This window comes from Olea europaea, chromosome 7 (assembly GCF_002742605.1).
Source record: "Olea europaea var. sylvestris chromosome 7, O_europaea_v1, whole genome shotgun sequence".
Taxonomy (NCBI): Eukaryota; Viridiplantae; Streptophyta; class Magnoliopsida; order Lamiales; family Oleaceae; genus Olea; species Olea europaea.
Window position 1 is genome coordinate 13,609,989 of NC_036243.1, and position 12,982 is coordinate 13,622,970.

Consider the following 12,982-nt stretch of genomic DNA (forward strand, 5'->3'; position numbering starts at 1 on the left):
TTTCACAATAAGGGGTATTTTTGGAAAATATATTGTTTAAAAGCTATTCTTCAAATATTTATATTTTTTGGCCTAATCTTACAAACTACTCTAATATTTAGACTATCTAGAGGTATTTCCTCCTCGATTTGTTTCAAACTTATCTATATGTAATGTAGCATGCTTGTTGAATTTGTTGAAGACTATACACGCATTGATTTGTAATAAGAATATTCATACAATTAAAATTCAAAGAAAGCTAATTATACATTAAAAAGGGATTTAAAACTTTCAGATAATTAATATTGAAACAAGCTATGATTCATCATTACAATTCTCAGGTCAAGAATATTGTACTTCAAGTTACATTACATCAAATGCACAAGGAAATATCACCGATTACAAAATTGTACATTGCAAGATGTTCTATTATCGTATATGCACACGAGGAAAAAGGAATGACTATTACAACGTTGACCGAGGAAAAGAAAAAGGCAAAAACACTTATGGGACAAATCATGCTTCGTTGATCAGGCAACCTAGTACTGGAAAATCGATAAATTTGTTTGGTTTCTATCTGTTACCTTATCGTCCTCCAGACAACTCAATAGCACTTTGATCGTGAATTGAATTGTCTCCCCATTCGAATCTTCTCTGCAATCTCTCGTACTCATGCCTCTGTGTCACTTCCGTGTGTTGCCACTCTTCCCACCTCTCTGCAAGCCCTTCTCCTTCAAGCATCCGGACGACTTCTGACATTGCTGGGCGATCTTCTGGTGATGATTGAGTACAAAGCAATGCAACCTGAATCATCATCTCGACTTCTTGGATGACGTAGTTTCCATTTAGGTTGCGATCTATGATAGAATCCAGACTTGTCTCCCTTTGCAGTTTCTTAACCTTCAAGGCAATGTACAGAGGATTGATTGAGGAATAAACCAGTCATATCCCCAAAAAGAAAGAAATGTGCAACATATTGGTGCAACTTGGAAAATGTAGAGATAATTGTTTTAGCTTAACTAGTTTTGCAAGTCCTCTTACCCTGATAACTTCTACCCTCCCAACTTCTAACCTCCCATTAAATCTAAATAACATAACGACCCATCACTTACCTGACTCCCAAAGCAATGATGAAGGAATAAGAAATCTGAAAATGAACAAGGAACACAGATTTAAAGTGGTTCACCCGTAATGTGGGATCTAAGTCCACTTGCTGCTACAGATTTTTTATTGTAATGATGAATGAGATTACAAGGTTTACTCACACATCGGTTTCTCATCTCATTACAAGGATTCCTCACACATCGGTTTCTTTTTTATTGTAATGACGAATGAGATCACAAGGTTTCCTCACACATCGGTTTCTTATCTCATTATGAGTCCTTTATGTCATATAAAACCAGGTCGGTCCATGAGGGAATAAATAAACTACATAATTAGGCTCCACACAATCCAACAACCGGAACAGAATCCACAACCACTACCGTCAGCACCATTTTCACTTCCACCATAACTTTCCACCACCACAATGTAAACCACACAACAATAGATAGGCCAAACATTCATGATCTGGATCCCTCCACCGCCATAGCCACTTGCATAAAGTCCGTCAGAAACTGCAATTTATCCCTCCTAACTAGTCAATGAGGGAAACCCATTGATCAACACCTATATCTTCTCGTAAACTTCAACGCAAGTATGCTAAACTGTTTGTGCAGGTACATGCATTAAAACATGTACGTAAGTAGACGGATAGATTGATACTCATAAAAGCATATAGTAGTCATAGAGATACACACATGCACATGCACTTGCATAAAGAAAATTGAGAAAAGAGATGCAAAATAACATATGATTGCTATCTTACATGGTCAAGCAGCAAAACATCATCTTCTTCTTCCAAGCGCGAAAAGTCTATAGCCCGCTGTCCTGTTACAAGCTCTAAAAGCATGATCCCATAGCCAAAAACGTCCGTCTTTTCTGATGATTTTCCGGTCGACAAGTATTCAGGAGCAATGTGACCCATTGTACCACGAACTTGAGTTGTAACGTTAGTCCTCCTCACGTCAACTAACTTTGCCAAGCCAAAATCTCCAACGACTGCGTCAAAATCTTCATCCAGCAAGACATTAGCAGCTTTGACATCCCGATGAATAATTTTAGGATTACAATGCTCATGAAGGTACTCTAATCCACGTGCTGTGCCCAATGCCACATGTTTTCTAGTAGACCAATCGAGAACAGGCTCCCCAGGTTTGAGCTCTGTATCATAATTCAGAATAATTGTTAAGAAGATTGAAAGTGCATGCTCAAATCAATCTACTGCAATTTCTACATTAAAAAATCATCTCAAAAATGTGGTGAACAAATTAGAAAACTCAACCTGCACCAGTCTTGTGCAGTTAATTTTTGGGGATGAAGATTACCAGAAACAGCCTAATTTTTACAATGCTATACATTTTAATTTTGTGAAATCCTTGATCTACAATTTTAATCACTTAAGTTATTTAGTAGACACTATGAGAGGCTTCTTGCTCAGTGTAAAAGGGTTTACAAGAGCATGTCAAGGTAATTTGCTCCTCTGCATTTTTTCTTTTACTAGTCAAAGTTGAACGTACATCGCACATTATTCTAAAATACTTTATAAGTAATGTAAAAGTAATATTGGGTACCAATTTGTTGGAGAATTTGATGAGTTTCGAATGAATTAAAGAAAATAAAATTTAGCATAGAAATTTAAAAAAAGAAAATTGTACTCATATTGTACTCTCAAAACTCAATTTCTATGATTCAAATTCTTTGTAATGATGAAATACTAAATGAGCAATCTTTTTATATTACATTTGATTCATAAAAATTAATTGTTGACACATAAATTTAAACACTCATTAAAATTTTTAGATACATGAATATAAATAAATTAATCTATAATAACTCTAGATTCATGTAATTCAAGTTTTATCAAGTGAAAATTCATTTGATCTAGATTAATATGAATGTTAATTAATTGAGAATTAACAATACAAATTTCATAGATGACAATAATTTTATAGTATTTATTACATATCGAAAAACGAAAAGTAAGATATTATTGAAATAAAAAGATTGTGAGGGTTAAAATCTTCCAACAAATAATTCTTCCTTGATGTGATATTTTAATATATTATACATATTAAGCCATTGTTTGGCCCCCATTTTCTAAATCTCATTTTCAACCCCTCATCTCATGGGGACTCACAATATTTATCAATTTTCAACCACACATTTCATCAACTTTTATCAAAATCTACTAAAAATCTTGTTTTTATCTAAACTAAACAGAGGCTAATTAAAAAATTAAAAGGGCATATAAGAAAAATAAAAATGATTTCTATTATGTGGTTCACAATATGGATATCATATAAGATTTACAATAGACATGGCCTTTTTCACATGAGCCATATTCTGCTGGTCAAAGAAAGAAAGCAGGTTTTCAAATATGCATATCCCCTAAATGGTAAATCAGTCATTAACAGAATATGTATTAACTTCCACAGAAATAAATTATAGGATTGCAACTGCAATGATGGATAATTAATGTAATTGTTGAACCACTTTATCCAAAAATTTAATATGTTAGATATCCCTTCACATATCCCTTCACGTGTAGGTGGGATTTGTTTTTACACAATTAATAAAATGGGTGGCAACAAAACTTGAACTCAAGACATTCACCCGCTCTAATATTATGTTGAACCACTTGATCTAAAAACTTAAACTTTTAGATAGAGCCAAATATATATCATTTAAATATTATTTGGTAATAAAAAATACCTCGTAGACGAGAGGCAACACTTAAATTTTGCATAAAGGGATAAACCAGAAGGCGTTCTGTCGGCGTAGTGCAAAATCCAATCAATCGTAAAAGATTTTTGTGAACAGCCACGCTTATCATCTCAACTTCACGCTGGAATGCTGTATCTCCACCAGGACTCTCAAAATCGGTCAAACGTTTAACAGCAATTTTCGTGTTATCTCCAAGCATTCCTTTATAAACCTTCCCAAAACCTCCCTGTCCAAGAACATTCTTTTCGTTGAAGTAGTCTGTAGCGAGCTGCAACTCTCTCCATGCAAATCTTTTCAATTGCCCAAATTCAATTCTCTGGTCAACTTCACCTGTGCGTGCAAAAAGAAAAATAACAAAAGACTAGCAGATCAAATGTATTTTGAATTTTGAATTTTCAGCAATTCAAAAATATTTCCAAATTCCAGTAATGAACTGGTGTGGGCTGCTCATAGATTTTTAAGATACGAAAATCAATCGCACAAACAAAACTAATGAAATATTTATACACCATGTCTAGATCATAATTTGAGAGCCTAATTATGATTCTTAGGAATTGTGATATCTTTCTGTAATTTAATTTAAAAAATTGTCATGACAGATTACATTGGAAAATTTCTCTCTCAATACAACACCAGCTCAAGAGACAAAACTGGGAACAAGTACTTGGCAGATCTCATGGTACGTGTAGTTGTTGGAACCATTTTGTCTAAAGGCTTCAGACTAGATTTATTTTTTCATTAAAGACTTACCATGTGCAAAATTTTATAAATGGGTAACCCAATAGTGAAACTCACATGGGAACTTCGCTTGCTTCAATACCATGTTAAACACCTCATCTAAAAAATTAAGTTGCTCGAAGGGCACACATTTATTTATTCAAATAGTCAACATCATTTAGTAACATCACAATAAGCAACACAAACCTGCAACGTCTACAAAAACTTCACGCCCGTAGCCTCCATGCCTACTCTTCCACATGCAGAACAGGAAAAAGCCCCCAAGAATAAGAATGGCTATGAGTGCACCAACAACCCCAGCAATCACGCCAGTCTTTGATTTATGTGATTTACCTGTGAAGATATCAGTCTATGACTTCATGTAAATATGTTTTGTATCTTTTTATCTTATTTGAAACACCTTTTCAATCTTCTTAATGTTTCATTTTCCATTTTCAAGAAGAAACGCATATATTCGAATGTGCAGCTCCTTTATTCAGCCCCCCTGGTGTTCTACAACCTAGAGAAGCAGTAGCGTTTGCATATATGATGCATATTTTTCAGAACATAAATGCTACTACATTTACCTATAACATCAGATTCACAGCGGTGGGCAGAATTGATGCCACAGTTCAAGTGGTTCCCTGAAAAACTGAAATAAGCAACTTAAGTTAAATTGTTTTGATCTACAAAATTGGGTGGGAAGGAGCAAAGGTGATAACATTCAATTAACAACCGTGCTACACGACCAGTGTGGATAAACGCGGGGGATGACCGCACACACACACATGGGGGGTCGGGATTATTTTATTCGCACGGGACCCACGCATCCCATGTGAGGGCGCAGTCATCAAGGGTGTCATCCATGCAGGTCGAGTGGCATTATTCATCAATTAATATCATAAGTAGCAGTAACACCCATCCCCGTGTGTGTACACACACATTTTTGTGTTTATATGTGCAATGTATATAATACAGAGAGAAAGTTCATACTTGTATCTGGAAACCTGAACTAATTCATCAGGTATTTGGCCACTAAGATCATTCGAAGCAAGCTGACTGCAAAAAAGGGTTTTATCAGTGCCATATAAAACTGGATAGGTAAGTGTGGACAGGTTCATTGCTTAACGTCAAAGATTCCATTTGATGGGTGATAAGGCTCTGAAATTCCACAAGTAAAAACGTTTAAGTTTCCATAATATACCATATTACAAGACACTTACATGCTAACCAAATTTGAAAGATTTGACAGTGATTCAGGAATTGATCCCGTGAGATTGTTTTGACTTATAATCCTGCTTGCATGAACAAACATCTTACTTCTGATAAGATTAAAATTGGGAAGATGCTGATGAAATTCTTTCAATATGCTTACAAGTAAGTGAGATTCTTCAGGTTGCCAAGGGAATTTGGTATTTCTCCAGTCAAATGGTTATTTTCCAGATTCAACATCGTCAAATTTGTCAAATTTCCGAACTCCTCAGGTATCTTACCATTTATACCATTTCCTTGCAATGATCTGCAGCAAACATCCGTATCAACTAATTGATTGTGTAGGCAGTTCAGTAAAGACATCTCAAGTGGATGATAACAACACGAGTATTTCTACTTTATGTCTGCTAACATATATTCTTTTTGAAAATAGAGATTTCTTCTGTAACTATAGTTCTTGGAAAAAAAACTAACTGTTTTCTTAAAAAAATTGATGACGGAAAAATGATATAGTGAATCACAAGATAAGTACCATCACAGAATCCCCTTACAAACCTCATTTGCATCACAATCAACACCTGAAGCTTAACACTGTACTTGTTGATGTACTTCAAATATCAAGACAAACTTTAATCTCTACGATTTCCAAAAGATGAACTCAAAAGTACATCATAATGAGTCATAGCTCATTAATGTCAAACTTTCCAATTTAACAACCCCCTCTCTGTGGCTATGGCAAATATTTAGGCTTCATAGTATCTGGTTTGGAATATTAAATTCGTTTAAGCGTTCCCTAAAAGTCCAAGATTCGGATAGCCAGACAAGTCACCAAGGGTCTCATATATAACATGATACGATCAATTCTTATGCAGCAACCCTCTAAGAGTACGATAGTATATTCTTATTTTTTAAGGGCAAGTCATCCATGGTGGATTTGCAAGTAAAATTTAATCCAAGCAATATTAAAATAAACATGCAGAGGCCAAAAGAATTGATTTGTGAGAAAATGTTATCAATGCAGAAAAGATGTCATAATAAAATGACTCTACGAATTAGTATATCTTAATAGATAATGATAATAGGAGCGTATAATATTATAAATAGAGAAAAAAATTTCAACATAGCACCAAAATATAAAGACCTACTCAGATTTTTATTACTCTCATCAAAGATAAACAAATATATTAATTTCTAAAAAAACAGAGAGAAATTGCATCAGGCAAATTATGGTAACCAAAACTAGAATAATTTACACAAACAACAAACTATATTGCTTCAATTCCTACACATACAGTGACTGTAAGGTCGTCAAAATCCCTAATCTTGGTGACAAGGTTCCTGAAAATCCCATATTAGTCAGTGACCTGCAAAAAGATACATGATCGTGCATCACATCTTACTAATCAAAAAATAAAAATAAAAAATGATAATCATGCACTACCAGCTATAAAGCTGGAAGTGATGTAAGGGACAAAACCGTTTCTGAATGCAGCAACTTCTGACATTCAGGAAATGGTATTTAAGCAAACACGTATTTAGGAGGAAATTTTGTTATCATGGTTTCTTACAAGGTGGTAACTTTGCTATTACTGTCACAGATAACTTTGGGCCAAGTGCACGGATTGACTAGATTCGGATTCCAATCTGTGAGCTGAAAAGCATTTAGTGAAACCTTCAAAGCATACAATGCATCTCCTGAAACAGGTGCCAAGAATATGAATTATCCCCTAAAGTAATTTCGCCAAACACACACATTCAACTTTGAAATAAGAGGCCTAAAATTCTTAATCTCTAGCTGAAGGTCATTTTATTGTAAAAACTAAAAGATAAAAAACCAAAATGCAAAACAGAAAAATGTGAAGCGAGAATTGAAAACCAACATGTCTTCCATTGGGGAGAAAGGTATGTAGAAAATTGCCTCGTGAAACCTTTCCGCTCATTCACTCAATATACAACTATCACTTCCATCAATAGTTCCCAACCTATTATAATAAAGTCAAAAGGATACCACAGGCCATCTTAATATGTTCTACTTTCTTTTACTGATATGAGAACTCGCAATGAGCAGAAAGAAAAAATGAAGCAAGATATAAAAATGACTGTATATTCTACACCTGTTGGATGACTTATAAAGTGACAATAAGAATAATACCTTGGGCATCAGGTGAGACGAAAGAATACAAAGACGCCAGTGATATAACTGCAATAAGCAGGTCCATCTCCATTAATGCCATAGCAACTGATCTAGATCAAGTCAGAATCTGCTTCCAGTCATAACTTCATACATTGCCCTTTTTAAATGTATGAGCATCCAGCCTCTGCCAAGTATTCAAACAATGCATTAAAAGCATTAAAAATTTTATTTAGCTACAAAAGCTAAAAATGTGATACTATCCTAAAAAGGCAAGTGAACAGTGATATCAAACATAAATGGATGCGTGGGGAAAAGGATGATGGATAGAAGATTGATTGTTAAGCAAGACCTGTATTTATGAAAATTTGGTAAGTTACAGGTCATTGCTTTTGCCAGGCGGAGATAATCTATATTTATTGATTTCTTAAGAAGAAAAGCTTCTAGGATCAAAACCAATTTAAAGTCAAATAAAACTGAGAGGATCCCCATTTAATTACTCAAGATCCCATGGGTAATAATGTGTTATGGACTAAGCCTTAATCCCTGCTTACACAAGCAATAAATTAAAAACAAGCAAAGCTAGCATACAGATGTACAGTGATTCTGTTAGAACATCTCTAATCATGGAGTAAAATAGATTTAACTTGTGATTTAAATCTTCAAAGTGGTTGGAAATCTCTCCAATGGAATGATGCAAAGAAAATGCAAAGCATTTTTCGGCATAAAATGTAAAACGCTCATAAGAGGCAAAAAATGGATTTAGATCGTCTAGTAGAGTTAAATTTTAATTTAGATCCATCAAAATATAAATGATGGTGTAGAAGTAGTTTTGGAGATAATAATTAACCCAATTTTACACCATCATTGGAGATTCTTTTAGGGAATAAATTACATATAAAAGTATTAACTAGCATATATGGACTTGAGATACTCCTCTTATTCCTTTCTAATATAGAACCTCAAGACCCAATATGATAGATAAGCTCAAACAAAGAATTTGATCAGTTTAGAGCTGAAACAAGCATTCGGCTTTCAAGATTGGTGTGCTAAAACAAGTCACAAACTTGCAGTGGACATATTAATGGTAAAATTTCACATCGATTAAGTATACAATTATTCACCAATCTTTAAGGGTTTGCGCTACCTTTTTTAACAATCTTGTGAATGTAACCTAAAGTCTTAATATGATATTAAAGTCCATTAAGCTCAATGAGCAATTCAGTCTGTTTGCAGCTCAAAGTGAGATGTTGGATTCTAAAACTGATTTTCACAAATGAGTCATCATCTCACGGGACATGTTAAGAAGTAAATACCACGTTTGTTGAATAAACTAACATATAAGAGTTCGTGTTACTCCTACTAATAAGGTTGATCTTATAAAAACAGAACCGCAAGATCCAATAATTTAGCCCTCAATGTGAGAGGTACTTCAATCTGCCAGCTGCAGTTTCTAACTATAATAAAGGAAAGGAGTACGTGTCTTCTCACATTTGCCACACACCAAAAATGGCCCCAGGTAAATCTTTACACCAGGAATATTAGGATGAATCAATACATGTGTAATGCAAGGCATAGCCAAGATTCCCTTAAAAAATCACTACACGGTCAAGGGAACATATGTACAGTATGATCAGGCTCTACACGAACAGAATTGTATGGGAGTTGTCCTCGGAGGGAGTTCCACCAAGGAAGTCTACAGTACTCCATGCCTCTATACCATTAAATCTATGTGCAACTTGAATGAAATATTATCAAGTTTGAACTTGGATAGGCCGACAGAGAATCCGAGTGAAAGAAGTAATGAAAGTATTACAGTAAGATCATTTTCGATGGTGGCTAGCAGGTTCTCAATCAGCTAGCTTTACATAGAGTAAATGACCAGATTAATCCAGAAGAAGAAATTGGGAAAGATACTCCTATAGAAGTCCTCAATTTAACACCTAATGAATTGAAAAATGTCCCGAAATCTCCTTCACATAAAGCAAAAATCTTGACAAGAATTAAACAACTAAAACCATCTCCTCAAAATCTCCAACTTTCACTTTCCAATTCCAAAATCATGAGCATATTACAGACAACAAATGTTTCTCTCAAGTATAAAAACGAGCATATGCAGTCGGTATACATGTGTTTGTGTATATTGTGAGAAAAGTACCTGACCGATAATCAGAAACGGCTTCTGCTTAATTTGAAGAAGGGTCTCTTGAACTGCAATTTTGCAACAAATCTGAAGTAAAAAGAAGCTTCCAACAGATCACTTTTTTTTACCGTAGACTTGCTGCAAGTTTGTGCGTAGTGCTTATGAAGAAAGAAGAGTCACTTTTCTTCTCTCTACGAATTTCTAACATCATCAATTGTCTCTTTAAAATATAAGTAAACGCGATTCGGAACTTGTTGGCTCCCAAAATTCCAACTGGTAAAATATTTGTTGAATAAAGTGTGCAGAGAAAGCTATTTTTACAGGGTCATGTCATTTTTTCCGAAATTGACGGAAAATAATAATAATAATAATAATAATGTGTCTGTTTAGATCGGATGAAAATTGTAATTTAGTTCGTTAAAAATTACAATTTGGACGGTTGGGATAAAAATGTCTGACACATATTTACACCCTAATTGTCAAGTTTGCCCTCAATTATTGAAGATATTGGACGTATTTATTAATTAATTAAAATATTTTATTTACTAAATAATATATTATATTAATTAAATATATTAAGGTGACAATTATACAACTAATTATCACATATGCTTATGTATAGGTCACAAATGCATACTCATAGGTCACAATGTCACATATTATCAAATTAATTGATCACAAATTATTTTCTCGATCACATATTATTTCATCGATCACAAATCAAACAATTTATAGATTACAGTTTATTCGTCGATCATAGACTTTCAAATTAATTGATCACAAGTTATTTTTAATAGCATACTATCAAATTTTTAGATTACAATTGAATACTTGATCACAAATTAGCCAATTTATTGGTCATAAATTTTCAAATTACATAGTTACGGATTATTTTTTACTCACATATTATCAAATTTTCGGGTCACATTTGAATATGTGGTTACAAATTATACAATTTATTGGTCCCAAGTAATTGGTCACAAACGCCACCATTCCATCCTTACCCACGGCCATCGCCACTATTCGCACCAACAAAACAACATGCCAACTTTCCATCATTGTAGCACCATTGTCACCAAAACTTGCGCCACCAAAGGTTCAGCCATGCCTCTGACACCACCAGCTTTCCATCTCAACCACACCAAAACAACAATTCCACCCAAAAAATCCCCAAAGCCAGGGTGCCGACCACCAAAAACACGACCACCGTTGCAACACCGACGCTCACGCCGCCCAAAATTGGCACCACAATCACCACCGCAACCTCACCGCCAAAGCCAGTAACCACTACCACCAGCAAAACACACAACCAAAACTACACTACAAACACCACAAAATAAATTTCACAGCTGAAGACCATCCCAAAGACATGGTTGAGCATCGATATACGCGGGGCTCAAATCGTTGCGGCAACGAACGGAAGCGCACAACTCACAGCGTCACTACTTGATGGCCGGTGGTGACATTGCTGTGCCACAGATCCTTTTCCAGAGGAGATGTTGTTGAGAGAGAAGAGAGATCAGGGAGAAAAGAGTGACTCGTGTGTTTAGAGAGAGAGAGAGAGAGAGATGAAGGAGACGATATGGGGGAAGGGTTAGGTTTTATGTGTTGGACCGGGTGGGTAAATAATAGATGGGATAGTTTTTATATTGGCTGAATTATTGAGCTTATTTTCAACAATAGCCTTTTCTATAAAAAGTACTATTTTACCATTACTAAAGTTATTTGCAAGATGTATCTTATATCTTTAAGAATTTATCAATCAGGACATATATCTATATTTTTCAATCTTTTGAGCACCTTTAAATATTCTTTATATTTTAATAGTTCTTCAAAGAATATAGGTTGACCTTTCTTGGTTATATATCCTTTAAATAATTCTTCTGAAATCTCTTCTTGTATATTTCTATGTTTGGTTATGATAGCTTCTACCTTTCTTATTCCGTTACTAGTTCCTACAGAATCAAATCCTATATTATTTCTACAATTATAATCTATATCTCTATATATTTCTTCAATTTTTTCTTTTCCAACAGGAAATGTATCATCAGATTTTTCTTCTAATCTAAGTAAAAATGAAACATCTTTTTCATCTAAAAATAAAATGAGATTATTATCATTAGTGGATGTGGATGCTTGTGAATTGTTCATCAGAATAATTAAAACATAAGCATGTAAAAATAATTAAATAACTTACAGTAACCAAGTGGAAATAAACAGGCTTTCCCTCCATTATGCTCTTATAGATGCTTTGCATGTACTTAATCAATCTTCTGAATCAAGTAAAGATTTCAAATGTTTTTTAAAATCATTTGGGTCCACAACTGCTTCCGCAAAAGGTTTTTCAATTAAGGTTGCATTTCTCACTCTAGAGAACTAGCAGTGTTGCCACATACGCTATCTCACAGTATCCAGAGTCTCTGTTTTCACCTCTATCCAAACTCTTTTCAGAATCAAGTTCTTACTTAGAATGAAATTTTAAAAGATAACTCACACACAAGGTGCTACAATTTTGTTAGAAAACTGTCTTTTTCCCCTAAACAATTCATCAAAGATGGGTACTTTGGCATGGTTAACATCCATTCAAAATCAATGTTTTGAAAATCTTTTAAAATCTCTATCTGTACTGTTGAGGAATCATGAGAAACTTAACGAAATCCTTTTATGAGAGCTTTGTTGAACATAACAAACTTTACTTTGATATTCATAAACTGAAATTGTACATGCTTACAAAACTATATTTACATACCTTTGGTACTCACCTTATGAAATTTAGAACTCCATAAGTGATTACCTTATTACACGCTTTTTACTATCTTCAAGCTATCTAATATTTTTTTGAATACAAGTGGTGTTTACAGATTACAAAAGATTTCTCTCAGATATGTTTAAGAGATAAGCTATTTCGAGATGTCTTCCTTCTTCCTTCATGTCCCTTTTTATAGGAGATTTTGGAATCTTATCTTGGACAGGTG

General features: G+C 34.3%; 1 protein-coding gene across 1 annotated transcript; it reads right to left on the reverse strand.

Moving 5' to 3' along the window:
* Window positions 1-278: 278 nt before the first annotated feature.
* On the reverse strand, window positions 279-10,280 carry LOC111397067 (probable LRR receptor-like serine/threonine-protein kinase At5g10290). The gene is made up of 12 exons (XM_023023775.1): window positions 10,023-10,280; window positions 7,886-8,051; window positions 7,302-7,428; window positions 7,026-7,097; window positions 5,897-6,040; window positions 5,745-5,816; window positions 5,515-5,580; window positions 5,109-5,173; window positions 4,729-4,875; window positions 3,793-4,134; window positions 1,847-2,241; window positions 279-879 (listed from the first exon to the last, which is right to left on the reverse strand). Exons 2-12 carry the CDS (start codon window positions 7,965-7,967, stop codon window positions 565-567), a joined length of 1,827 nt encoding a protein of 608 aa, XP_022879543.1. The 5' UTR covers window positions 7,968-8,051; window positions 10,023-10,280; the 3' UTR covers window positions 279-564.
* Between the last annotated feature and the right edge of the window lie 2,702 nt (window positions 10,281-12,982).